Genomic DNA, 26,534 nt, shown 5'->3' with positions numbered 1-26,534 from the left:
GGGTTCTATCCTGGTTGCCACCCAAGTGCCTCCTCCTGGAAGCCCTCTCAGACTGCATGTCTCTAGCTTCCCCTGAGACGTCCAGGTTCTGGTTTCTTCTGCCTGGTCCTTCAGGCTCTCCTGCAGCCCCCTCCCCATCCCATGAACCTCATCCTCATTTATGACTCACCTTGAACCACTCCAGCCACGATCTCCTGACAGCAGGCCCTCAACTGGGTCCTTGTTCCAGGCCTGGGCTCCTGCTGCTCCCTCCGCGGGGCACCCTCCTGTTGCTTCCCTGCTCCCCTGTACCCCCTGCCTGGAGTTCCCCAGCCCAAGCACCTTTCTTGGGAAGTCTACATGCTTCTGATTCTGGCTGTGGCTCCCTTGGGCCACCCTGGGGTGGAGTGGCAGTGCTGTGGCTGGACACTGCTGGACTCTCATGCCGCCCTCCCTGGTGCAGGATGAAGCTCTGCCCACGGTCCTGGTCGGCGTGTTCATCGAACAGCCCACGCCGTTCGTGTCCCTGTTCTTCCAGCGGCTCCTGCGGCTCCACTACCCCCAGAAACACATGCGACTTTTCATCCACAACCACGTGAGTAACAGGCACTCTGTGGGGTCGTCACGTGGCTTAGATCCAGGGCCCAGCTTCACAAGGTAGCCCAAGACCTCTGAGGGTCTCACCGAATCTAGCTTATCTGGGCCAAATGACAGTCACCAGTGGATTGTGTCCCTGAATCACTGAGTTGACTTTGGAGTCAGATTGGGTGAGTTTGAATCCCAACGCCATTTTTATTGGCTGTGTGACCTTGGGCACATTACTCAACCTCTCTGTGCTTTAGTTGCTCATCTATAAAATAGGGATAAAAGTCGGGCACGGTGGCTCATGCCTGTAATCCCAGCAGTTTGGGAGGCCGAGGTGGGTGGATCACCTGAGGTTGGGAGTTCGAGACTAGCCTGACCAACATGGTGAAACCCTGCCTCTACTAAAAATACAAAATTAAGCCGGGTGTGGTGGCAGATGCCTGTAATCCCAGCTACTCAGGAGGCTGAGGCAGGAGAATCGCTTGAACCTGGGAGGCAGAGGTTGCAGTGAGCCAAGATTGCGTCATTGCACTCCAGCCTGGGCAACAAGAGCAAAACTCTGTCTCAAAAAAAAATTAAATAAATAAATAAAATAAAATAGGGATAATAATTGTCCAATCACACAGAATTGCTGCAAGGGCTAAACAAGTTGACATGTGAAGTTCGTGAAAGGTGCCTGGTGCACAGGACGCATCTAGATGCTTCTAACTGTTGTCATCTTCACTTCCATCCCTGTCCCTGTTAATCCTTCCTAATTGTACCTGGTGGCAGTCAAACTGGTTTTCTTTCTTTCTTTTTTTTTTTTTTTGAGACAGAGTCTCACTGTGTCACCCAGGCTGGAGTGCAGTGGCACAATCTTGGCTCACTGCCACCTCTGCCTCTTGGGTTCAAGCGATTCTTCTGCCTCAGTCTCCCAAGTAACTGGGACTACAGACATGCGCCATCACAACTGGCTAACTTTTTGTATTTTTTTTTTTTGAGACAGAGTCTCGCTCTGTTGCCCAGGCTGGAGTGCAATGGCGTGATCTCAGCTCACTGCAACCTCTGCCTCCCGGGTTCAAGCCATTCTCCTGCCTCAGCCTCCCGAGTAGCTGGGATTACAGGCACCTGCCACCACGCCTGGCTAATTTTTTATATTTTAGTAGAGATGGGGTTTCACCATGTTGGCCAGGATGGTCTCGATCTTCTGACCTCGTGATCTGCCTGCCTCGGCCTGCCAAAGTGCTGGGATTACAGCCATGAGCCACCGCAACCAGCTGGACTGTTGTTTTAACATTTTTTTTTTGAGATGGAGTCTCACTGTGTCTCCCAGGCTAGAGTGCAGTGGCATGATCTTGGCTCACTGCAACCTCTGCCTCCTGAGTTCAAGCAGTTCTCTGCCTCTGCAACCTCCACCTCCCGGATTCAAGCAGTTCTCTGCCTCAGCCTCCCGAGTAGCTAGAATTACAAGTGCCCACCACCACACCTGGCTAATTTTTGTATTTTTAGTAGAGACGCGGTTTCACCATCTTGGCCAGGCTAGTCTTGAACTCCTGACCTTGTGATCTACTTGCCTCGGCCTCCCAAAGTGCTGGGAAGACAGGCATGAGCCACTGCGCCCAGCCTGGACTGTTGTTTTTCAAAGCGAAGTCGAGGATCACCTGGCACATTTTGTAACAAAGTGGATCTCTGGGCCACACCCAGGAATCAGCAATGTCTCTGGATGTGGGATCCTAAGCGTGGTGGCGGGGCTCTATCCTGATGACAGAGGCTCTTAGGAGGCCTGGCCTGGTCAGAGGAGAATGGGCAAAGGATGGCCAGGGAAGGGTGTTCCTGGCACAGGGCTGGCATGGGCAAAGGTCTGGAGACAGGAAAGCAGATGGCCAGGGGTGCCAGAGATGAAGGGGCACAGCCTGGCAGTGACAGGAGGTGCTGCAGTCCCTGGGTGGAAGCTGTGTCCTCCTCCTCACCCCCCCATCCCCAACCCCAGGAGCAGCACCACAAGGCTCAGGTGGAAGAGTTCCTGGCAGAGCATGGCAGCGAGTACCAGTCCGTGAAGCTGGTGGGCCCCGAGGTGCGGATGGCGAATGCAGACGCCAGGAACATGGGCGCGTGAGTTGTGGGCCACAGTGCTCTCCACTGACAGTGGCGGGTAGGGGAGCTGTGGCTGTGGTAAGGAGCAGCAGGCTGAGTGACAGGAGTTCAGAAGGCTGTGTGTGCTCTAGCAAGTTCCTGCCCCTTTCTGGGCCTTGGAGTTTCCATCTGTCAAATGGGGAAATAGCCTCTGTCCTGCCAACCCCCAGGGCTCCTGAGCAGGGCTGAGCCATGTTATTTGGGTTCAGGAAGCAAATCAGAGAAAGAGGAAGGACTGGGGGCAGAAGTAGACAAAGGCTGACAATCAGGGAGCCAACCTCGAATGTTTTGCTTTATTATTAAAAAAAAAAAGGCCGAGAGCAGTGGCTCATGCCTATAATCCCTGCACTTTGAGAGGCCAAAGCTGAAGGATCACTTGAGGCCAGGAGTTCGAGAGCAGCCTGGGCAACATAGTGAGATCCTGTCTCTTCAAAAATAAAAAAAAATAGCCAAGTGTGGTGGCTTGAACCTGGGGTCCCAGCTACTGAAGAAGCTGAGGCAGGAGGACCTCTTGAGCCCGGGAAGTCGAGGTTGCATTTGCTATGATTGTACCACTGTGTTCCAGCCTGGGAAACAGAGCGAGACCTTGTCTCATAAAGCAAAACAAAAACAAAGAAAGAAGTAACTTGTGTTAATTGTAGAAGAGTCGGACAGTCCAGATCAAAGATTGGCAGACTTCCTGGTAAGGATTAGATCATAAATCTTTGCAAATTGGCTCTGCCACCTCTGTTACAACCCTCAACTCTGCCCTAGTAGCACAGAAGCAGCCACACATAATACATAAGTGAATGAGTGAGGCTGCATTCCAGCAAAATTTCATTTATGGACACTGAAATTTGACTTTCATGTCATTTATTTATTTATTTTTTTTTTGAGACTTGGTGTTACTCTTGTCATACAGGCTGGAGTGCAGTGGCAGGATCATAGCTTACTGTAGCCTCAAACCCCGGGGTTCAAGTGATCCTCCTGCCTCAGCCCCCCAAGAAGCTGGGACTACAGGCATGTGCCATCACATTCAGTTAATTTTTAAATATTTATTTATTTATTTATTTAGAGACTGAGTCTCACTCTGTCACTCAGGCTAGAGTGCAGTGGCACGATCTCGGCTCACTGCAACCTCCCCGTCCCAGGTTCAAGCCTCTCTTGCCTCAGTCTCTCGAGTAGATGGGATTACAGGTGCTTGCCACCACACCTGGCTAATTTTTGTATTTTTAGTAGAGATGAGGTTTCACCATGTTGTCCAGGCCTGTCTCAAGCTCCTGACCTCAAGTGATCTGCCCTCCTTGGCCTCCCTAAGTGCTGGGATTACAGGTGTGAGCCACTGCGCCTAGTTAATTTATTTGTTTTTATTTTTTGTGGAGACAGGATCTTGCTATGTTGCCCAGGCTGGTCTCAAACTCCTGGCTTGAAGTTATCCTCCCATCTCAGCCTCCCAGAGTGCTGGGATTACAGGCATGAGCCACTGCACCTGGTGATGACCTTCACATAATTTTTACATCTTCTTCTTTTGATTTTTTTTTCCTTTTTTTTTTTTTTTTTTGAGATGAAGTCTCACTCTGTCACCCAGGCTGGAGTGCAATGGTGCAATATTGGCTCACTGCAAGCTCTGCCTCCCAGGTTCACACCATTCTCCTGTCTCATCCTCCTGAGTAGCTGGGACTACAGGTGCCCGCCACCACGCCCAGCTAATTTTTTGTATTTTTAGTAGAGACGGGGTTTCACTGTGTTAGCCAGGATGGTCTCGATCTCCTGACCTCGTGATCTACCCGCCTCGGCCTCCCAAAGTGCTGGGATTACAGGCGTGAGCCACCACGCCCGGCTGATTTTTTTTTTCTTGAAACCACTTAAAAACATAAAATCAGCCAAGTGCAGTGGCTGTAATCCCAGCACTTTGGGAGGCCAAGGATTGCTTGAGCTGGGGAAGTTGAGGCTGCAGTGAGCTATGATTGTGCATTCCAGCTTGGCTGACACAGTGAGACCCCCATCTCTAAAAAAAGGAAAAAAGGCCGGGTGCAGTGGCTCGCACCTGTAATCCCAGCACTTTGGGAGGCCGAGGCAGGCAGATCACCTGAAGTCAGGAGTTCGAGACCAGCCTGGCCAACATGGTAAAACCCTGTCTCTACTAAAAATACAAAAATTAGCTTGGCATGGTGGTGATGCCTCTAATCCCAGCTACTTAGGAGGCAGAGGCAGGAGAATCGCTTGAACTTGGGAGGTGGAGGTTGCAGTGAGCTGAGATTGTGCCATTGCATTCCAACCTGGGCAACAGAGTGAGACTCGTTCTCAAAAAAATAAAATAAAATAAAATAAAAATAAAAAAAGAAAAACATAAAGCTGTTCTTAGCCCATGAGCTGTACAAAACCAGGCAGGGCCAGAGTTTGACTCACAGACCCTCGTTTGCTGAGTCCTGTACCAGATAAACAAAAGTAACACTGATTTTTAAGGCTTTTGGTACAAGTTACCAAATAGCATTTCAGAAAGGCAGCCCCAGCTTACTCCCCACCCTGGGCCATGTAGGCACCTGTGGCCTGTGTTCTTCCCAGTACCAGGATTTTCAGGGCACTTGATACCAGTTGCCAACCTCTGGGCCTTGGGTGAGAGCCCAGCAGTCCAGGGGTTTGGGACTCAGAGTTGGGAGGAACCTTTGAGGCTGCTGGTGTGACCTCTCTAAAGCGCCTTGGCTGATACGTGGTGAAGCCAGACTGTGGGCACAGATGTGAGCAGCCACCAGTAGCTCCAGGATCAGGTGTACTGACCCTGTGTCCTCCTCCTTGCAGAGACCTGTGCCGGCAGGACCGCAGCTGCACCTACTACTTCAGCGTGGATGCTGACGTGGCCCTGACCGAGCCCAACAGCCTGCGGCTGCTGATCCAACAGAACAAGTGAGGCTGCTCCGTCTGTGCCCAGCATTGCTCAGGATTGGCCTGGTCCCAGGGTGGGAGCCCTCCTTGCCTTCCTCCTCCTCCTCCTCCTCCTCCTCCTCGTCTACCTCCTCTTCCTCCTCTTTTTCCTCCTCCTGCTCCTATTTCTCCTCCTTGTCTTCCTCCTCCTCTTTCTCCTCGTCTTCCTCCTCCTCTTTCTCCTCCTCCTGTTCCTCCTTTTTCCTCCTCCTCCTCCTCGTCTTCCTCGTCCTCTTTCTCCTCCTCCTCTTCCTCCTCCTCCTTGGCCTCACCTATTACCCAGAGCTGTGGATCCCCAGCCTGAATCCCCAGGTTCTGATAGAGAAGGTATCCTGCCCTGTCTGCTCCTGGCTGCCCCATGGGAGGGAGCAGGTACCAGAAGAGCCAAACCCCTGACACCCCGGCCAAGGCACTGCCTGTCCCAGTGAGGTGCTTGGGGATTCCTGCGTGCAGGTTGAGGGGCACCTACCTCCCCCCATCCCTGGTGAGTGCTATCTGCCACTCCCAGTGGGCAGCGACCTCCCACTGAGGTGCTCCCTTCCTCAGGAACGTCATTGCCCCGCTGATGACCCGGCATGGGAGGCTGTGGTCGAACTTCTGGGGGGCTCTCAGTGCAGATGGCTACTATGCCCGTTCTGAGGACTACGTGGACATTGTGCAGGGGCGGCGTGTGTGAGTACCTGCAGGGTGGGGGTGGGTGGGGGACACCTTCATCTGGCTTCTGCCTGGGCTTGTGGGGCTCCCTCCCTAGTATTCCCGTTCTTGTTACCCCCAAATTCCTGTTGAACCTGAAGCAAGGAAGACTTCAGTTAGACACACAGAAGGACTTCCTGACAAATAGGCCCATGTGTCCAGGGCGGGGGAATCAAATCAGCACAATTGTGACCCCCCCAGCCTATGACTTCCCCTTCTCACAGCCCAGATTCCAGGCTATGACTCCCCACCACCACCCTGTGACCCCCTCCATCTTCCCCACCACCAGCCTCTGACCCCCACCCGCTTTCTGTCTCTCCCACAGTGGTGTCTGGAATGTGCCCTATATTTCAAACATCTACTTGATCAAGGGCAGTGCCCTGCGGGGTGAGCTGCAGTCCCCAGATCTCTTCCACCACAGCAAGCTGGACCCCGACATGGCCTTCTGTGCCAACGTCCGGCAGCAGGTCAGCCAGAAGCGGGCAGCACAGGACGCCCTCTGGATGGGGCAGGCGGGAAGGTGGGCCTCCAGCTCTGACCCTCATGGCGGGCCGCCTTGTCACCATAGGCCTGGGAGCTCCAGAGATTCCAGCAGGGCATCTCGGAAGCCACCAGGGCCTGCTGGAGGAATGGGGGCCGTTGGGCACAAGGGCTGGTCCTCAGGGGTCTGCAGAGACCATTGTAGCTGACCTGGTTTTTATAACATCTGTTTTATTTACATTTTTGGCATAGCCCAAAGAAAATGAAACTTTCCACCTAAAGGTACTCCAAGTGATGTGCCCGAGAGACACCTCACCCTGTCTCTGCGCCCTGCCCCATATATTTTTGTGACTTTTTTTTTTTTTAAAAAACATGCAGCAAGATGAAGTTTTCCCGTGACCAACATTTCGGGACCAGAACACGCCCCTTTTCTTTTATGCATTTTTTCTTTCATTCTGTGTTCAGTCCTCTGGGAAGACTTCCTTGATCGCATTCTCAGTGTCAGGCCTGGTCTGGGCCCTGGGGACACAGGGGTGACTGCACTTGGTCTCTGATCTTGGGAACTTCAGTTCGGCGGGCGGAGGAGGCTGCACTGTTGCCTGTCTGGGAGCGTGCAGGGGAGGGGTGAGGGCAGGGGAGGGGTGAGGGCAGGGAAGGGATGGGGGAGCGCCTCTTTCACCGGGCCTGTCCTCCCCAGGATGTGTTCATGTTCCTGACCAACCGGCACACCCTTGGCCACCTGCTCTCCCTGGACAGCTACCGCACCACCCACCTGCACAACGACCTCTGGGAGGTGTTCAGCAACCCCGAGGTGAGGCCAGGGTGGGCACATTGGGGCTGGGAGCAGAAGGGGCCCAGTGATCCTGCAGTCTGAGGGACTTCCCTCTCAGAGCCTTACAACAGCCAGGACCCCTGTGGGCCACCTGCCACCCTCCCTTCACCCCAGGAGGCTATAGGGCAGGATTTGGGTAGGGAGAGAAGGGTTTCCAGAGAGGCAACACCATCTATTGGAGGAGGGACCAGGACTCAGAGGTCTGGGCTTGTGGCCTAGGTCTGCCATCATCTGGGACTTAGTTGAGCCTTTCAGCTTTGGGGACCTTAGTTATCTTAGCTCCAAAATGGGTATACTGTCCCAGCCTGTCTTACCCATGAGGGTGTTGTGATGATCAGAAGGGGAGACAGTTGTGACTGTTTCTAGACGTTGGGAGCTCGCAGCTGATGGGTGTAAGCACATGCCTGCACACAGACATGTACACACAAGCACACACATGTACATACATGTGCAAACACCACCTCCTATGGGCACACCTGTGCACCTAGACAACACACACGCACCCAGTGGGCGCAGGTGAACACCTGCCTCCGTCAGGCATGTACACCTTCACTCCCACTTTGAGGGGTCTGCTCAGAGCATCCCATGCAGTTGAGCCAATGGTGAGGACCCTAGCCTGCTTCCCACTCCCCACAGGACTGGAAGGAGAAGTACATCCACCAGAACTACACCAAGGCCCTGGCGGGGAAGCTGGTGGAGACGGTAAGAGCCATGGACACCGTCTTGGACCAGCCTTGCCTGCTGCAGGGGGCAGGGCACAGAAGGGAAACTGCTTGCCCTGGGGAGTGGGGGACAGCAGGATGGGAGCGGGGGGTGGCGGGATGGGAGTTGGGGGGCGGCGGGATGGGAGTGGGGGGCGGCGGGATGGGAGTGGGGGGGCGGCGGGATGGGAGTGGGGGCGTCAGGATGGCCCCTCCACCTGTTGGCACTTTCCTGCTGGAGGCTGTGGGGGTCTGCAGGGCCTCTGTCCCTGGCCCAGGCGGGAAGGAGGAAAACATCCTGGATGTGATGGCCACTGTGGCCCCCCATGCCTGGACCAGTGCGGGGAGTGGCTGCTTCTCTCCACTCACTAATGTCTGCTTCCCCCGAGCCTGGGGCCTTTGCTCCCTCCCTCCCTCCATGCCCATGTTTCTCTCTGACCTTGGCGCTGGTAGCTGTGTGACCTCGGCTGGGAAAGTCTGTCTCTGGGCTCTGCCTCCTTCTCCCTTTAGGGACCCACTCAGTCTCTCCAGGATTGACAAGGCCCTGCTCCCTGGGGACACTGGGAGGGCTCCCTGGCTTGGATGTGTGGCCCTGAAGAGGGAGGAGGATTCTGTGGTGCCACTGTGGACCCCCTTGACTGAGTCCCTGCCCTCCCCAGCCCTGCCCGGATGTCTATTGGTTTCCCATCTTCACGGAGGTGGCCTGTGATGAGCTGGTGGAGGAGATGGAGCACTTTGGCCAGTGGTCTCTGGGCGACAACAAGGTGGGACCCTGATGCCTGGGCTGGGGTCGCAGGGAGGCTGCCTCTTCATCAGTGCTGCTCACTGTCTGGGGTCTTCTGGCAAGCTGGCCTAGCCACCCTTTCTGGGACTCTTGACATAGGGGTGCTGGCATGGGTGTCTGCAGGCAGTTAGGAGTAGAGGCATTGAGAAACCTGAGGTGGAGTTTGGTCCCTAAGCTGCTATTGCCACCGTGTGGCTTTGAGTTGCCTTGACCGTAAGCTACTAGGTTTTCAGTTCCTGGTTTGCTATTGGAATGGCTTAGCTTGGTTCCCTAGACAGGAGGAACTGGGGAGGAAAGGGCCAAGGTGGGATGAGGGGCATTAGGAAGGGCTGTCAGGTCCAAGTTCATCAGACAGCAGGAGCAGGTGGCCTGCTGAGGGTGCGAGGCCCTGTGTTCTCTCCGTGAGAATCCCAACACCTGTTCCTGTCCTGGAAAGTTCAGGTACCATTTTTTTCTTTATCTTTTCATATATATATATTTTTGTTTGTTTGTTTGTTCGTTTTTTAAATAATAGAGACGGGGTCTGGCTGTGTTGCCCAGGCTGGTTGTGAACCAGGCACAATTTCATTTTATTTATTTTAATTAATTTATTTATTTAGAGACCGAGTCTCACTCTGTCGCCCAGGCTGGAGTGCAGTGGCGCAATCTTGGCTCATTGCAACCTCTGCCTCCCAGGTTCAAGAGATTCTCATGCCTCAGCTTGCCGAGTAGCTGGGATTATAGACGTGTGCCATCATGCCCAGCTAAGCTTTGTATTCTTTCTTTCTTTAATTTCGTGTGTGTGTGTGTAAATTTTTTTTTTTTTTTGAGGCAGTGTCTCACTCTGTCACCTAGGCTGGAGTGCAGTGGCATGATCTCAGCTCACTGCAACCTTCCTTTCCCAAGTTCGAGCAGTTTTCTTGCCTCAGCCTCCCCAATAGCTGGGACTACAGGCGTGTGCCACCATCCCTAGCTAATTTTTGTATTTTTAGTACAGACTGGATTTCACCATGTTGGCCAGGCTGGTCTTGAACTCCTGGCCTCATGTAAGCTGCCTGCCTCGGCCTCCCAAAGTGCTGGGAATACAGGCGTGAGCCACCACGTCTGGCCTAAGGCACCTTTACTTTTATTTTTATTTTTTTATTTTAATGATCCCAGAACATTTATTTCCATAGGATTTTGATAAAAGGGCACAATCGTGAATAAAAATACACCACTGTACTTAAAGGCAACATTACCTAGTAAGCAAACTCTGTCCTCATCCCTTTCACAGAAGAGAAACTTCAGAAAGGAATTTTTTGTCTCCCAACAGTTTTACAACATTCATATCTCCTATGTACTTCAAGCCCCAACCCACCTCTCATTTTCTTTTTTCTTTTTTTTTTTTTTGAGATGGAGTCTCGCTTTGTCGCCCAGGCTGGAGTGCAGTGGCGCCATCTCGGCTCACTGCAACCTCCGCCTCCCAGGTTCAAGCAGTTCTCTTGCCTCAGCCTCCCAAGTAGCTGGGATTACAGGTGCCTGCCACCATGCCCAGCTAATTTTTGTATTTTTAGTAGAGACGGGTTTCACCATGTTGGTCAGGCTGGTCTCGAACTCCTGACCTCATGTTGTGATCTGCCCGCCTCAGCCTCCCAAAGTAGTGGGATTACAGGCGTGAGCAACCGCAACCAGCTCCCCCCCCACCTCTCATTTTCTACGTTCTTTTTTTCTTTCTTTTTTTTTTTTTTGTGCGTGTGTGTGTGTGTGTGTGTGTGAAATGCAGCCTCGCTCTGTCACCCAGGCTGGAGTACAGTGGTGCGATCTCGGCTCACTGCAATCTCTGCCTCCTGAGTTCAAGCGATTCTCCTGCCTCAGCTTCCCAAGTAGCTGGGATTACAGGTGCTGGCCACCATGCCAATTTTTGTTTTTGAGAGGAAGTTTTGCTTGTCACCCAGGTGGAGTGCAGTGGCACCATCTCAGCTCACTGCAACATCCACCTCCTGGGTTCAAGTGATTCTCCTGCCTCAGCCTCCTGAGTAGCTAGGATTACAGGTACCCACCACTACGCCCAGCTAATTTTTGTATTTTTAGTAGAGACAGGGGTTTCACCATGTTGGTGAGGCTGGTCTCAAACTTCTGACCTCCGGTGATCCACCCACCTCGGCCTCCCAAAGTGCTGGGATTACAGGCGTGAGTCACCGTGCCTGGCCTCGTTTTCTAAGTTGTTTAATAGAAATGTGTGTTCCCCAGTTTAAGGCACCATTTTTAAAGGCACTTGAGACCCTGGACCTGTGTGCCAACCTCTGACCTGGCAACTGGACTAACCTGAAGTTCTGGTTACCTTCCTAATCCACATGCTTTGGTTGCTGAGCTGATCTCCAGAAGCCGGGAACTGGACTAGCCCATGCATTCTAGGGGCTGGCTGATGCTTGTGCTCCAGTGACAGGGCCAGACCTTGGACCTCAGCTGACTCTGGCCCTGGAACAAATTTTCAGTTCTCTGTAACAAATGACCGTGGCTCAGAATAACACCCGTGTGTTATCTCCCGGGTTCATCATGTTGGCCAGGGTTCCAGTCCAAACTCACTTGGTTGTTGCAGAATTCATTCCCCTGCAGCTGTAGAACTTAACTTGCTTCTTCAAGGCCAGCAAGAGACAGAGTCTCTTCAAGATCCTCCTTTAGCCAGGCGCAGTGGTTCACGCCTGTAATCCCAACACGTTGGGAGGCTGAGGTGGGAGGATCGCTTGAGCCCAGGGGTTCAAGACCAGCCTGGGCAACATAGTGAGACCTCATCTCTACAAAGAATAAAATTAGTGGCTGGACGTGTGGCTCACGCCTGTAATCCCAGCACTTTGGGAGGCAGAGGTGGGTGGATCACCTGAGGTCAAGAGTTCAAGACCAGCCTGGCCAACATGATGAAACACCATCTCTACTAAAAATACAAAAAAAAAAAAAAAAATTAGCTGGGCATGGTGGCGCACGCCTGTAATCCCAGCTACTTGGGAGGCTGAGGCAGGAGAATCGCTTGAACTCAGGCAGTGAAGGTTGCAGTGAGCTGAAATGATGCCATTGCACTCCAGCGTGGGCAACAGAGTGAGACTCCGTCACACACACACAAAAATAAAAATAATAAAAATAAAATTAGCTGGGCGTGATGGTGCGTGCCCGTAGTCCCAGCTACACGGGAGGGTGAGGTGGGAGGATCACTTAGGCCTGGAAGGTTGAGGCTGCAGTGAGCTGAAGTTGTGCCACTGCGCTCTGACTTGTGCGACAGAGGGATACCCTGTTTCAAAAAATAAGGTCTTCCTGCAGATGACTCACCTAGTAGGTCAGGCCCCCCCCAGGATAATCTCCCTTTTGATTAACCCAAAGTCAACTGATTAGGGGCCTTAATTATATCTGCAAAGCCCGTTCAGTTTTGTCTTATAATATAACGTGGTCCAGTCACATTTCCGGGTGTAGGAGAGGGGAGTAGACAGAGCCTGGGCACCAGGGTGTGGGAGCCTGGGGGCCATCCTAGAATTCTGCCTAAATATTCACCTCGGTCACCTCCAGGACAGCCGCATCCAGGGTGGCTACGAGAACGTGCCGACTATTGACATCCACATGAACCAGATCGGCTTTGAGCGGGAGTGGCACAAATTCCTGCTGGAGTACATTGCGCCCATGACAGAGAAGCTCTACCCCGGCTACTACACCAGGGTGGGCAAGCCTGGGGCATAGCCAGGATGCGGGGACGGTTGGGTGGGGTGTCAGTGGAGTGGCTGGGACTGGTGGGGGTAGGGTGGGAGGTGGAGAAGCTGGGAGGGGCCGAGGTGGAGTGGGGGTGTGGGGAGTGTGGGAGGAGCAAGGGTGGGGCATGAGGTGGAGGTACTGAGAGGTGGGGATGGGGTTGAGAAGAGCAGGGGTGGGGTGGGAAGTGGTGGAGAAGCTGGGAGGGGTGGGGAAGAGTAGGGGGCCTGGGAGGGGCAGGGGTGAGTGGGGGTGGAAAGCCTGGAGGGGCGGGGGGGGCAGGGGTGAGGGAGTGGAGAGACTGGAAGGGGCAAGAGTTGGTGGGGAGGTGGAGGCCAGTGTGGGGCAGGAGTGGGAGGGTAGGGTGGAGTGGGGTGGGAGGAGTAGGGTGGAGTGGGGGGCTTGGGTGGAAGGGCCAGGGGTGGGTGGGGGCTGGAGAGTCTGGCAAGGGGAGGCGCTGGGGAAGGGGTTGGGTTGGAGTAGGGGTGGAGGAGCATCCCAGCTTATGGGAGAGGCCTGGATATTTGGTCCCCAGGCAGGAGTGAGGTCTCATCACACACACCCCCTCCATCTAGTAGTGTGTGGGAAGACAGGGTGATGGGGTGGGCATCTAGGGCCTGCCAGTTGGCCTCTAGCCTGAGCCGGAGTCTCACTCAGCCTCATGAGTAGCTGGGATTACAGGCATGCGCCACCACGCCTGGCTAATTTTTGTATTTTTTGTAGAGACAGGGTTTCACCATGTTGGCCAGGCTGGTCTCGAACTCCTGACCTCAAGTAATCTGCCCACCTCTGCCTCCAAAAGTGCTGGGATTACAGGCATGAGCCACCGTGCCTGGCTGATGTCAGCCCTTTTGAATCTTTCTCCCTTGTCATTAACCCTGCCTCAGTGGCTCCTATACCAGCCCACCAAAAAAGCACCCCTGCCCGCCTAAGCCAGCCAGCGTGCCCACTCCCTCCCTAGCCACAAGCCTGTGCCCCACGCCTGGGCCCCGCTTCATCTGAAGCAGCCTTCTTCCAATAGTGAGGAAAACCCTGAACTCCTGTTACTGACAACTGTCATTCATCCCTTGAATGCTTACTGTGGTTCCCTGGAAACAATTACCTGGCTGGCTTCAGTTAATTCTCACAATTCTTTCCAGTGCTGTCACTCATGTGTCTGTCCACTGCCACCTTGGCTTTCTCCAGTCCTCACTCAGTTCCTTCCTTGGTCCCTGGTTTCTCCAGATACCTGCCCATGGCGTGCCTGGGTCCTGCCTCAGGGAATCCAGCCTGGATAGTTGCCAGAAAGGGTTGTGAGAATTGGATGCCCCCCTTTGTCTTTGTCTTTCCTTCCTTCCTTCCTTCCTTCCTTCCTTCCTTCCTTCCTTCCTTCCTTCCTTCCTTCCTTCCTTCCTTCTTTGTCTTTCTTTCTTTTCTTTCTTTCTTTCTTTCTTTCTTTCTTTCTTTCTTTCTTTCTTTCTTTCTTTCTTTTTTTTTCCTTCTCTCTCTTTCTTTCTTTTTCTTCTCTTTCTCTCTCTCTCTTTCTTTCTTTTCTTTCGCACTTGTCACCCAGGCTGGAGTGCAGTGGCGCAATCTTGGCTCACTACAATCTCTGCCTCCCAGATTCAAGTGATTCTCCTGCCTCAGCCTCCCAAGTAGCTGGGATTACAGACGCCCACCACCATGTCTGGCTAATTTTTTGTATTTTTAGTAGAGATGGGTTTCACCATGTTGGCCAGGCTGGTCTCAAACTCCTGATCTCAGGTGATCCGCCCACCTCGGCCTCCCAAAGTGTTGGAATTACAGGCGTGAGTACCATGTCAGGCCTCCTTCCCTTTCATTTCTTCTCTTTCCTTTCATTTCTTTTCTTCCCTTTTCCTCCCTTCCTCCCTCCCTCCCTTTCTTCCTTCCTTCCCCTCTGTTCTCTTCCTTCCCTCCCTCTCTCCCCTCTGTCCATACATTTTTGTTGAGAATCTTTTCTGTGCCAGGTAGTTGCAGGCACTGGAGCATACAGCCCCATGTAGACCTGGCCCCTGTAAGCTGACCTGCAGCAGGCCAGACCAGGCCCCATGTGTGCACCCTCCTCTCCTGGCCTTTGTGTCCTCCGTAACTAACACAGGCTCTCTTGTCCCCCTGCCTTGGTACAGGCCCAGTTTGACCTGGCCTTTGTTGTCCGCTACAAGCCTGATGAGCAGCCCTCACTGATGCCACACCATGATGCCTCCACCTTCACCATCAACATCGCCCTGAACCGAGTCGGGATGGATTACGAGGTGAGCAGGAGCCAGCCGGGGTCAAGGGGCCGGCAGTGGGGATGAGGAGGGCTGGCTGGGGAGAGCCTTCAGGGTGGTTGAGGCAGAGGGGCCCCAGGTAACCAGCGCCAGAGAACCAGAAAAAAAAGGATATGGGTCTGTGGGAGGGCTTCCTGGAAGGGTTCACAGTCTAGCAGGAGGAGGGGCCAGGCTCTTAAGCTACTATTTTAAGAGATTTTGGGGCTCGGCATGGTGGTTGATGCCTGTAATCCCAGCAGTTTGGGAGGCCAAGGCAGGCAGATCACTTGGGGCCAGGAGTTTGAGACCAGCCTGGCCAACATGGCGAAACCCCATTTCTACTAAAAATACAAAAATTAGCTGGGCATGGTAGCACACACCTGTAATCTTAGCTACCCAGAAGGCTGAGGCATAAAAATCTCTTGAACCCAAGAGGTGGAGGTTGCAGTGAGCCGAGATCGTGCCACTGCTCTCCAGCCTGGGCAACAGAGCGAGACTCTGTCTCCAAAAAAACAAAAAGAGGTTTTTTGAACTTAGCCCTGGGCTGGGTGCTATGAAGAACACCCACAAAAACAGCTATAATTTTTTTTTTTTTTTTTTTTTTCAAGACAGGGTCTTGCTCTGTCACCCAGGCTGGAGTGTAGTGGCATGATCACAGTTCACTGCAGCCTCAACCTCCCGGGCCCAAGCAATCCTCCCACCTCAGCCTCCCAAGTAGTTGGGACCACAGGCGTGTGCCACCATGCCCAGCTAATTTTTTTTCTTGTTTATAGAGATGGGGTTTCACCATGTTGCCCAGGCTGGAGCTATAATTTTTTGAGAGCTTACAACAAACATATCAGGCATCCCTAATCCAAAGATTCTCAACCAGGAGCAATTGTGGCCTGCAAGGGACATTGGCCTGGAGACATAATTGGTTTTTACAACTATGAGGGGCTACTGGCATCTAGTGAGTAGAAGTCAGAGATGCCCGGGACAGCCTTCCACAGCAAAGTGTCTATAGCAGTGAGGTTGGGAAGCTTGATCCTCAGCTCTCAATTGTAACATCTCATTTAATCCTCACTACCCTGTTCTGTTTAACCCTCATTTTACAGAAGGGGAAACTGAAGCTCAGGCTGGTCACAGTTAGTAAAGAGTGGAGGTGATGTCTGCCCAGGGCTGCCTGACGGCAAGGCCAGAGCCCTTGATCACTTACTCTTTGTTTTTTTTGTTTGTTTGTTTGTTTTTGTTGTTTTTGAGACAGAGTCTCACTCTGTTGCCCAGGCTGGAGTGCAGTGGCGCAATCTCGGCTCACTGCCTCCTGGGTTCAAGTGATTCTGTCTTAGCCTCCAGAATAGCTGGGATTACAGGCACACGCTGCTACGCCCAGCTGGTTTTTGTATTTTTAGTGGAGATGGGGTCTCACCATGTTGGCCAGGCTGGTCTTGAACTCCTGACCTCAGGCAGTCCACCCGCCTCAGCCTCCCAAAGTGTTGGGATTACAGGCGTGAGCCACCACGCCCGGCCACTACTCTTTATTTAGTGTCTTCCTTAGGCAGCGCTTGTGGCTGCCACTCCAGAAAGCATCCCCAGGCAGGCAGTGCTGAGGGCCACTTGGCCATGACATACGGGAGAACAGATGGGCAGGGGGCAGTGGGGAAAGGACACTGATGCTTTCTGTCTCCCAGGGCGGGGGCTGTCGGTTCCTGCGCTACAACTGTTCCGTCCGAGCCCCAAGGAAGGGCTGGACCCTCATGCACCCTGGACGACTCACGCATTACCACGAGGGGCTCCCCACCACCAGGGGCACCCGCTACATCGCAGTCTCCTTCGTCGATCCCTAATTGGCCAGGCCTGACCCTCTTGGACCTTTCTTCTTTGCCGACAACCACTGCCCAGCAGCCTCTGGGACCTCGGGGTCCCAGGGAACCCAGTCCAGCCTCCTGGCTCTTGACTTCCCATTGCTCTTGGAGCCACCAATCAGAGAGATTCAGAGAGATTCCTGTAGGCCAGAGGCGGAACACACCTCCATGGCTGGGGCTCTCCGTGGTACTCTGGACCCAGCCCCTGGAGACACCGTTCACTTTTACTGCTTTGTAGTGACTCGTCCTCTCCAACCTGTCTTCTTGAAAAACCAAGGCCCCCTTCCCCCACCTCTTCCATGGGGTGAGACTTGAGCAGAACAGGGGCTTCCGCAAGTTGCCCAGAAACACTGTCTGGGTGAGAAGCCACGGCCAGAGCTTCTCCCAGGCACAGCTGTTGCACCAGGGGCTTCTGCTTCAAGTGTTGGGGTAAAGACACCTGGATCAGACTCCAGGGGCTGCCTGGAGTCTGAGACTTCTGCCTCCATGGCTGGTCATGAGAGCAAACCGTAGGCCCCTGGAGAGAGCGACTCCAGAGAGCCTCTTGGGAGACAGAAAACGCATCTGTGCACAGCTCGATCTTCTACTTGCCTGTGGGGAGGGGAGTGACAGGTCCACACACCGCACTGGGTCACCCTGTCCTGGATGCCTCTGAAGAGAGGGACAGACCGTCAGAAACTGGAGAGTTTCTATTAAAGGTCATTTAAACCACTGAAGGGAAGATGCTCAGGGCAAGTGGGTGTGCGTGTGTCTTGGTGTGAGTGTCTGCAGGGAGAGGTTTTAAGAGCCCTCTTTTTTTTTTTTTTTTTTTTTTTTTTTGAGACGGAGTCTCGCTCTGTCTCCCAGGCTGGAGTGCAGTGGCGCGATCTCGGCTCACTGCAAGCTCCGCCTCCGGGTTCACGCCATTCTCCTGCCTCAGCCTCTCCGAGTAGCTGGGACTACAGGCGCCCGCCACCACGCCCAGCTAATTTTTTTGTATTTTTAGTAGAGACGGGGTTTCACCGTGGTCTCCATCTCCTGACCTTGTGATCCGCCTGCCTCGGCCTCCCAAAGTGCTGGGATTACAAACGTGAGCCACCGCGCCCAGCCTTTTTTTTTTTTTTTTTTTTTTTTTTTTTTTTTTTTTTGAGACAGAGTCTCACTCTGTCTTCCAGGCTAGAGTGCAATGATGCGATCCCGGCTTACTGCAACCCCCACCTCCTGGGTTCAAGTAATTCTCCTGCCTCAGCCTCCCGAGTAGCTAGGGTTACAGGCACCTATCACCATGCCTGGCTAATTTTTGTTTTTTTAGTAGAGACAGGGTTTCACCAGGTTGGTCTGGCTGGTCCTGAACTCCTGACCTCAGGTGATCCACCCGCCTCGGCCTCCCAAAGTGCTGGAATTACAGGCATGAGCCACCATGCCCGGCCAAGAGCCCTCTTTTTAGAGCCTTTAAGAAAGGTCATGCTGGCCGGGCGCGGTGGCTCACGCTTGTAATCCCAGCACTTTGGGAGGCCGAGGCGGGCGGATCACGAGGTCAGGAGATCGAGACCACGGTGAAACCCCGTCTCTACTACAAATACAAAAAAATTAGCCGGGCGTGGTGGCGAGCGCCTGTAGTCCCAGCTATTCGGAGAGGCTGAGGCAGGAGAATGGCGTGAACCCGGGAGGCGGAGCTTGCAGTGAGCCGAGATCGCGCCACTGCACTCCAGCCTGGGCGACAGAGCGAGATTCCGTCTCAAAAAAAAAAAAAAAAAAAAAAAAAAAGAAAGGTCATGCTAGCTTCTCAGCCTCCCGAGTAGCTGGGATTATAGGTATCCATGCCTGACACATTTTTATATTTTTTGTAGAAACAGGGTTTCATTTCACCATGTTGGCCAGGCTGATCTCAAACTCCTGACCTCAGGTGATCCATCTGCCTCGGCCTCCCAAAGTACTGAGATTACAGGTGTGAGCCACCATACCAGGCCTGAAAGTCTTTTAAAAAATATTTTTGAGGCCAGGCACAGTGGCTTACGCCTGTAATCCCAGCACTTAGGCTGAGGCAGGTGGATTACCTGAGGTCAGGAGTTTGAGACCAGCCTGGCCAACATGGCGAAACCCTGTCTCTACTAATAATATAAAAAAATTAGCCGGTTGTGTTGGCACGTGCCTGTAATCCCAGCTACTCGGGAGGCTGAGGCAGGAGAATTGCTTGAACCCAGGTGGTGGAGGTTGCAATGAGCCAAGATTGGGCTACTGCACTCCAGTCTGGGCAACAGAGCAAGACTCCGTCTCAATTAAAAAAAAAAAAAAAAAGGCCGGGCGCGGTGGCTCACGCTTGTAATCCCAGCACTTTGGGAGGCCGAGGCGGGCGGATCACGAGGTCAGGAGATGGAGACCACGGTGAAACCCTGTCTCTACTAAAAATACAAAAAATTAGCCGGGCGTGGTGGTGGGCGCCTGTAGTCCCAGCTACTCGGAGAGGCTGTGGCAGGAGAATGGCGTGAACCCGGGAGGCGGAGCTTGCAGTGAGCCGAGATCGCGCCACTGCACTCCAGCCTGGGTGACAGAGTGAGACTCCATCTCAAAAAAAAAAAAAAAAAGATTTTTGAGTCTTTTCATTTTCAAAATTGACTCATCGTAAATTCAAACAGCATAAATCTTAATCTTTCTCTCATCCTTTCCCCCCAGCTGCTCAGTTCCTCTTTCTGAAAGCCACCATGTCTAATCTGTTTTTTGAATGTTCTTGAGCTGGTTTGTGCTGACACAATCCTGTGTGTGTGTTTGTGTATGTTAGGGTTATTTTTGTTTTTGTTTTTGAGATGGAGTCTCACTCTGTCGCCCAGGCTGGAGTGCAATGGCATGATCTTGGCTCACTGCAACCTCTGCCTCCCGGGTTCAAGCAATTCTCCTGCGTCAGCCTCATGAGTAGCTGGGATTACCGGCACCTGCCACCACGCCCAGCTAGTTTTTGTATTTTTAGTAGAGACGGGGTTTCACCATGTAGGCCAGGGTGGTCTCGATCTCCTGACCTCAGATGATCCACCTGCCTCGGCCTCCCAAAGTGCTGGGATTACAGGTGTGAGCCACTGTGCCCGGCATAGGGTTGTTTTTAACTGTTAACTTTTTTCTGATTACAAACGCATCTTCACCATGAAAAAGTCAAAGAAAATAGGTAACATGGGTGGCCAGATGCTGTGGCTCACATCTGTAATCCCAGTACTTTGGGAGGCTCAGGCGGGTGGATCACTTGTGGTCAAGAGTTCGAGACCAGCCTGGCCAACATGGCAAAACCCCCATCTCTACAAAAAATGCAAAAATTAGCCAGGTGTGGTGGCAGGTGCCTGTAATCCCAGCTACTTGGGAGGCTGAGCTGGGAAAATCACTTGAACCTGGGAGGTGGAGGGTGCAGTGAGCCAAGATTGCACCACTACACTCCAGCCTGGGTGACAGAGCAAGAACCTGTCACCAAAAAAAAAAAAAAAGGTAATATGGACCGGGTGCAGTGGCTCATACCTGTAATCCCAGCGCTTTGGGAGGCTGAGGTGGGAGGATCACTTGAGGCCAGGAATTCTCAACCAGCATCACCAACATGGCAAAACCCCATCTCTACTAAAAATACAAAAATAAGGTGGGCTTTATGGCACATGCCTGTAATCCCAACTACTCAGGAGGCTGCAGCACGAGAATCGCTTGAACCTGGGAGGCAGAGGTTGTAGTGAGCTGAGATCACGCCACTGCACTCCAGCCTGGGTGAGAGAGCAAGACTCTTGTCTAAAAAAAAAAAAAAAAACAAGGTAAGGTAAGAAAGAAAGGTCTTCTGGAGTTGTACATCAATGTACTCTGCACCCATTCCCAATAACACTCAGCCCTGCTAGAGTTTTGTCATCCCGAGGGTTGAAACGAGGATCCAGCCATCTCAATGAGGAACACATGTTACATATCTCCAAACTGTGCGATTTCCTCTACTTGCTGGGCAAGTTTGCAGATGTGTTTCAGAGATAAAGCCCAGCTGCTGGGCAGAGTACAAGACTACATGCCTGGGAATGGATTCAGAGGCTCCTACAGCAGTCCAGGCAATTGACAAGGACCTAGACCAATGCTTGCAGGGAAGTTTAGGGAAAAGGAGGGAGCGGGCAGGGGAGATGTTTAGGAGAGAGAACATCCAGGCTTCCACCTGACTTGGGCAAGATTCTGCTAAAGAAGGACAAGGAAGGCTGGGCGTGGTGGCTCACACCTGTAATACCAGCACTTTGGGAGGCTGAGGCGGGTGGATCACCTGAGGTCAGGAGTTTGAGACCAGCCTGGCCAACATGGTGAAACCTCATCTCTACTAAAAATACAAAAATTAGCCAGGCATGGTGGTGCACGCCTGTAATCCCAGCTAGTGGGGAGACTGAGGTGGGAGAAATGCCTGAGGCGGAGGTTGCGGTGAGCCAAGATGGTGCCACTGCGCTCCAGTCTGGGCAACAGCGAGAGCGAGACTCCGTCTCAAAAAAAAAAAAAAGGAAAAAGGAAATGGAATTTATAGTTCCTGCCCTCAGAGAATGGAAGTGGAATTTACAGTTCCTCCCCTTAGGGAGTCCAGAGATTGTGGAGGAGGAAACAATCCGACCCAGTACAAGGCAGCTAGCGACTGAGGCCCCAAGGCACGCCACATCCCAGACAGGGCCCTGTCTACACCCTGAGGCCGAGTCGGCGTGCGGCCCCACAGTCCACGGTCAGACCCGCGGGGGACTAGGCTACTCAGAGGGCAGTGTGGGCAGGAGAGCTCCCTTTGGCCATCCTCACAGGAGACTGATAAACCAGTCAGTTCGATATCAGAGTACTGATTTGCCTCTTGAGGTTATTTGTGGCAATAAATTGGGTTGGTTCTACCATGGTTATAGAGCATCACCATCCCATAGAATTACAATTTGAGCCACAAATACAAGCTACTTATGTAATTTTAAATTTTCTAGTAGCCACATTTTTAAAAGTAAAAAGAAACAGGTGCAATTAATCTTAGTAATGTATTTAACCCAAATGATCCAAAATATTATCACTTCAATATGTAATCAGCATATAAATATTAATGACCTAATAGCACTGCACTGTGCAGGTACCTGCAACCCAGCATTTTGGGAAGCCGAGGCAGGAGAAGATTGCTTGACTCCAGGAGTCCAGGAGTTCAGGAGACTAGCCTGGGTAACAAAGTGAAATGCTTCCCCATGTCTACAAAAAATAAATATTAGGCATGGCTGCAGCATCTGTTGTCAGCTACTTGGGAGGCTGAGTGAGGTGGGAGGATTACTTGAGCCCAGGAGTTCGAGGCTGCAGTGAGCCCTGATTGCACTACTGCACTCCAGCCTGAGTGACAGAGTGAGACTCTGGCTCAAAATAGATTTTTTTTTCTTTTTTGAGACGGAGTCTCTGTTGCGCTGGCTGGAGTGCAGTGGCAAGATCTCGGCTCACTGGAACCTCCGCCCCCCGTGTTCAAGCGATTCTCCTGCGTATTCCTCCGGAGTGCACCATCACACCTGGCTAATTTTTGTATTTTTAGTACAGACGGGGTTTCACCATGTTGGCCAGGCTGGTCTTGAACTCCCGACCTCAAGCGATCCACCCGCCTCGCCCTCCCCAAGTGCTGGAATTACAGGCGTGAGCCACCGCGCCCGGTCGATATTTTTTTTTCCTGAAAATTGAGATAGTTTAACAGTCTTTTTTGTCCTAAGTCTCACAGCGCATCTGCGTTTGCACTGGCTCAGGACTCGAGAGCCACACGTGGCTAGTGGCTACTGTTCTGGCGCGCTCAGGCTTGGAGCCTTCCCTGCGGAGGCCAAGTCCTGCAAGGGACCTGTTTGCTGCGGTTTCCTAGTGTCTGGCTCATCACTGGGGCCCGGTGATCTGGGTAACCATGTGAGCTTGGGTAACCTCCCCTCTCCGTCTCTTGGGACTGCTGTGGACATTAAACACAGCGGTGGATGTTAGAGACGCAGTTCAGTCACTGGCATTGATTCGCCGTTGTTGCTGCTGTTCTTTCCTCAAAGGCGACTGAAGGGCAGCAGGCCCACGCTCGCTTCTGTCTGCCTGATGAGTCACTTCACCCTAGGCCTGGCCCTCTAGAGAGCACTCCTCTAAGATTACAGAATGCAAATCTGGATTCCAGAGCTGGCAGAGGCCCCAGGGTCAGGCTCTAGGACAACCGGCGAAAGAGGGGGAACCTCTACTCCACGCCCTTGGTTTTTCGCCCCTTGACAGCTTGAGGTTCCGCCCCACTCTGCCCCACCCCCCAGCTCTGGCCGACGCCCACCGGAACTACAGCCCCCATGGTGCAGCGGGATTCCGAGCCTCTGCGTCGTCGGCTTGGGACGCGCCGGCGGAGGAGTGGCGCGCTGAGGCGCTGCTCGAAGCGCCGAGTCGCGGGGCCGCAGAGGCGTAAGGAGTAGGCGGGGCGAGCTGGGCTCAGGGTCCGCCAGCTCACCCGGGTCGAGGGGCAATCTGAGGCGACTGGTGACGCGCTTGTCCACTTCCCTCCTCCCGCCTGCCCCGGGGTGGCGCTCGCTGGTGACGTAGTGAGTGTGATGGCCGCCGCGAGGCCGGGAAGGTGAAGGTGAGAGGGCGAGCAAGCCGGGGTGGCGGGGACTGGCCCGGCCCGGCCCGGCGAGTCCTGAGCAGCTCGGCGTGGGCCGTTGGGATTCTGGGGCCACGGGGGGCTGGGATGCAGTCAAGCGGGGGTCCCCATTCCCCGGCCTCTCCGCCGGGCCCTCTCCGGCCCTGAGAGGAGGGGGCCGGCCGCTGGACCTGGGACTGGTAGGTGGGGTCCCCTGTAGCTTCTCATCGCCCCCGCCTTTCCACCCTTCACGGCCACGTTCTACCCCTGCCCCTTCTCTGTTTTTCATCCAGTCTTCATTTTGCCAGCATTTACTCAGCACCTGATAGGTGTCCACGTTCACCGCGGAAGCGCCCTGCCATCCCCACTTTGGGCAGTTACTGCCCTCTCGTTCAACCCTGTTTACTTGTATGACTTCTCACCGGACTGTAAGGCCCTGGAGGGCAGGACTGTTTCTTATACATTCCTAACCTGGCGCCTGACACACACACAGAAGGCACACAGAAAATGTTGAATAGATAGCTGTTAAGACACACGAAGGCAGAACTGCCCGTTACCCCCTCTCGTAATCCTTCATTGCCCTCTTTCTTTAAATTCTCAATCATTTCTCTCTCTTCTACCCAGAAAAGGGCTCTGGTTATCCGCCTCTGGTGTCCCAAGGTTTGGGGCTTGGGGGAGGAAGGCAGCTCAATGGAGTTAAAAAAGGAAGGAGGCCGGTTGCAGTGGATCACACCTGTAATCCCAGCACTTTGGGAGGCCGAGGCGGGCAGATCACCTGAGGTCAGGAGTTCGAGACCAGCCTGACCAACATGGTGAAACCCCATCTGTGCTAAAAACAAAAATTAGCCGGGCTTGCTGGCACACGCCTGTAATCCCAGCTACTCAAGAGGCTGAGGCAGGAGAATCGCTTGAACCCGGGAGGCGGAGGTTGAGCCGAGATCGCGCTGCTGCACTCCAGGAGCTTTGGAGTCAAAGGGAGCTAGTATTTAAGATCCCAGCTTAGACAATTGACTAACAGTCTATAAATCTTCAAGTATTCCAGCCCTCTGCCCCGTAGAATAGAGAATTAAGTGAGATACTTTACAGTAGCTGAACACATTGGCTTTCAGTCAGTTCTTCTGTTCCTCAATAGCTGTTCCACAGTCCTCAAGCCCAGCTTTGTTCCTAGTTTTGCTCTGTCCTCTTCTCCCCTCTCTGGATGTACCCTTCCCAGGGCTCCTGCAGGGACCTCCATGGTGCCTCAAACCCGCACATGGCGGAACACGTGTTTGTGCACAGCCAGGGTTAGTCCCACACCTCTGCGTTTTTTTCCCCAGGGCACTTTCTCACATGCCAGCGCAACTCCCCAGTACCTCAATGAGTAAGCTTCCCTCAGGGATGAGTTTGTTTGGCTTGAAACCTGATTAGACATGTTTTGTACACCAGTGTTTTTTTTTTTTGTTTTTTGTTGTTTGTTTTTTGGACACCTGATCCATCTCCCTTCTCTTTTCTAGTAAGTCAGGACTGGTGGAGCTAACACAGTCAATCAATAGCCAACCTCAACCTGAGACAGGACAGAGGACTCAGAATCTTTTTGTCTTTTGGACTCCAGCCATGTCCATGATGCCTACCCTGTGAAGATCTCTCACCATCCAAAAAAGTAAGTAGTAGCTGTGACTTCTGGCACCCTGGATTTGAGTTGAGTGGACAGGGGTGTGCTCTCCTGGACCTCTGGTGGCAAGTCTCTTGGATGGCATCCTCTTTGTATAGAGCCACAGCTTTCTAACTTGTGTTGAAAAACTGCTGTATCTCTTTACTTCTGTGAAGGATTCCGCTGGTTGCTTAGAGAGCCTGTTTAAAAGTTGACAGTTCAGGAAGTGGCTGGGATCTCTTGGGCTCCCTAAAGAATTAGTCTCTATCTCCCTCATTTGGTCTTCTCTGCTGTGCTGGCTTTTTCTCATCTCGGCCCAGCACAGGTTGGCTCCTTGTCACTGCTCTTCTAAGATTCTGCTCTGTCCCCTTTACCCTGTATACTCTTTTTGTTTCGATTTCTCAGCTTCTCCTCTTTTCCAGTTGTGCCAGCAGACGATCCGTGGATCCATTTTATTTTCCCTGCTAGGAGTTGCTGTACATAACACTGGGTAAGGAGGTGGTGTGGATTCAGGGACTGTGCTTGGGATCCAAACACACCTTGCAGTGAATTTTGCTACTGCTCTCTCTACACCCAAGATACCTAATACTCCTCAACTAATAGCCTAGGTTGAGGCAAAGCTTTTTTTTTTTTTTTTTTTGAGACGGAGTCTCGCTCTGTCGCCCAGGCTGGAGTGCAGTGGCGCAATCTCGGCTCACTGCAAGCTCAGCTTCCCGGGTTCATGCCATTCTCCTGCCTCAGCCTCTCTGAGTAGCTGGGACTACAGGCGCCCGCCACCACGCCCGGCTAATTTTTTGTATTTTTAGTAGAGACGGGGTTTCACCATGGTCTCGATCTCCTGACCTCGTGATCCGCCCGCCTCGGCCTCCCAAAGTGCTGGGATTACAAGCGTGAGCCACCGCGCCCGGCCTGAGGCAAAGCTTTTGACCCCCTTGGAGGAGTAATAGCAGTTTCCATTTAGAACTGGGTTCATTTCTGGTCTTAGGTTAATATTTATTAATACTGTGCCCCTGGCACTTTTTGGGGGTAGGGGTGGGAGAGTACCAGAAAGAATGGGTCTTTCCCTAAAGCGTGATCCTTGGGATTTTAAAAGCTATTATACAGAAGGGTTTTTTCATTGAATATATTTGTGAAATGCTGAATTCAACACAGTTAAACTAGTGTCTTTAGAACAAGCCTTCCTTCCCAAACTCTTTGCTGTGCTCACGTGCTCCACTGAGGGGAATGGTAGCATATGATGTTTTTTTTTTTTTTTTTTTTTTGAGACAGAGTCTTGCTCTGTCGCCCAGGCTGAAGTGCAGTGGCGTGATCTTGGCTCACTGCAAGCTCTGCCTCCCGGGTTCATGCCATCCTCCTGCCTCAGCCTCCCGAGTAGCTGGGACTACAGGCGCACGCTGCCACGCCTGGCTAATTTTTTGTAGTTTTAGTAGAGATGGGGTTTCACCGTGTTAGCCAGGATGGTCTCGATCTCCTGACCTCATAATCTGCCTGTCTCGGCCTCCCA

The 26,534-nt window shown here is 52.8% G+C and overlaps 2 protein-coding genes and 1 long non-coding RNA gene across 8 annotated transcripts in view; all 3 read left to right on the top strand.

Annotated features, from left to right (window-relative positions):
* The window catches only part of PLOD1 (procollagen-lysine,2-oxoglutarate 5-dioxygenase 1), a 43,005-nt gene extending 25,447 nt beyond the window's left edge, over window positions 1–17,558 (top strand). The window contains exons 9-19 of the mRNA XM_055261421.2: window positions 443–574; window positions 2,534–2,655; window positions 5,455–5,559; window positions 6,124–6,249; window positions 6,596–6,737; window positions 7,448–7,561; window positions 8,219–8,284; window positions 8,943–9,047; window positions 12,581–12,727; window positions 14,884–15,009; window positions 16,674–17,558. Of these exons, the coding sequence (XP_055117396.1) occupies window positions 443–574; window positions 2,534–2,655; window positions 5,455–5,559; window positions 6,124–6,249; window positions 6,596–6,737; window positions 7,448–7,561; window positions 8,219–8,284; window positions 8,943–9,047; window positions 12,581–12,727; window positions 14,884–15,009; window positions 16,674–16,829 (1,341 nt within the window). The 3' untranslated portion in view covers window positions 16,830–17,558. The remainder of the gene's footprint in view (window positions 1–442; window positions 575–2,533; window positions 2,656–5,454; window positions 5,560–6,123; window positions 6,250–6,595; window positions 6,738–7,447; window positions 7,562–8,218; window positions 8,285–8,942; window positions 9,048–12,580; window positions 12,728–14,883; window positions 15,010–16,673) is intronic.
* A 397-nt stretch (window positions 17,559–17,955) lies between these two features.
* Window positions 17,956–19,578, top strand: LOC134735641 (uncharacterized). The gene is made up of 2 exons (XR_010118958.1): window positions 17,956–18,287; window positions 18,599–19,578. It is a non-coding gene; the product is annotated as an uncharacterized lncRNA (long non-coding RNA).
* A 3,521-nt stretch (window positions 19,579–23,099) lies between these two features.
* The window catches only part of MFN2 (mitofusin 2), a 33,617-nt gene continuing 30,182 nt past the window's right edge, over window positions 23,100–26,534 (top strand). For 2 of the 6 annotated variants that reach the window (XM_055261419.2, XM_063631818.1), the window contains exons 1-3: window positions 23,151–23,400; window positions 24,894–25,039; window positions 25,453–25,520. The gene's annotated coding sequence lies outside the window, so the exon portion shown is untranslated. Of the gene's footprint in view, window positions 23,601–24,893; window positions 25,040–25,452; window positions 25,521–26,534 lie in introns of all 6 variants that reach the window. The other 4 variants (XM_063631819.1, XM_055261416.2, XM_055261415.2 and 1 more) reach the window with 4 other exon arrangements.

This window comes from Symphalangus syndactylus, chromosome 22 (assembly GCF_028878055.3).
Source record: "Symphalangus syndactylus isolate Jambi chromosome 22, NHGRI_mSymSyn1-v2.1_pri, whole genome shotgun sequence".
NCBI lineage: Eukaryota > Metazoa > Chordata > Mammalia > Primates > Hylobatidae > Symphalangus > Symphalangus syndactylus.
This window is presented reverse-complemented; position numbering and strand designations above follow the sequence as displayed.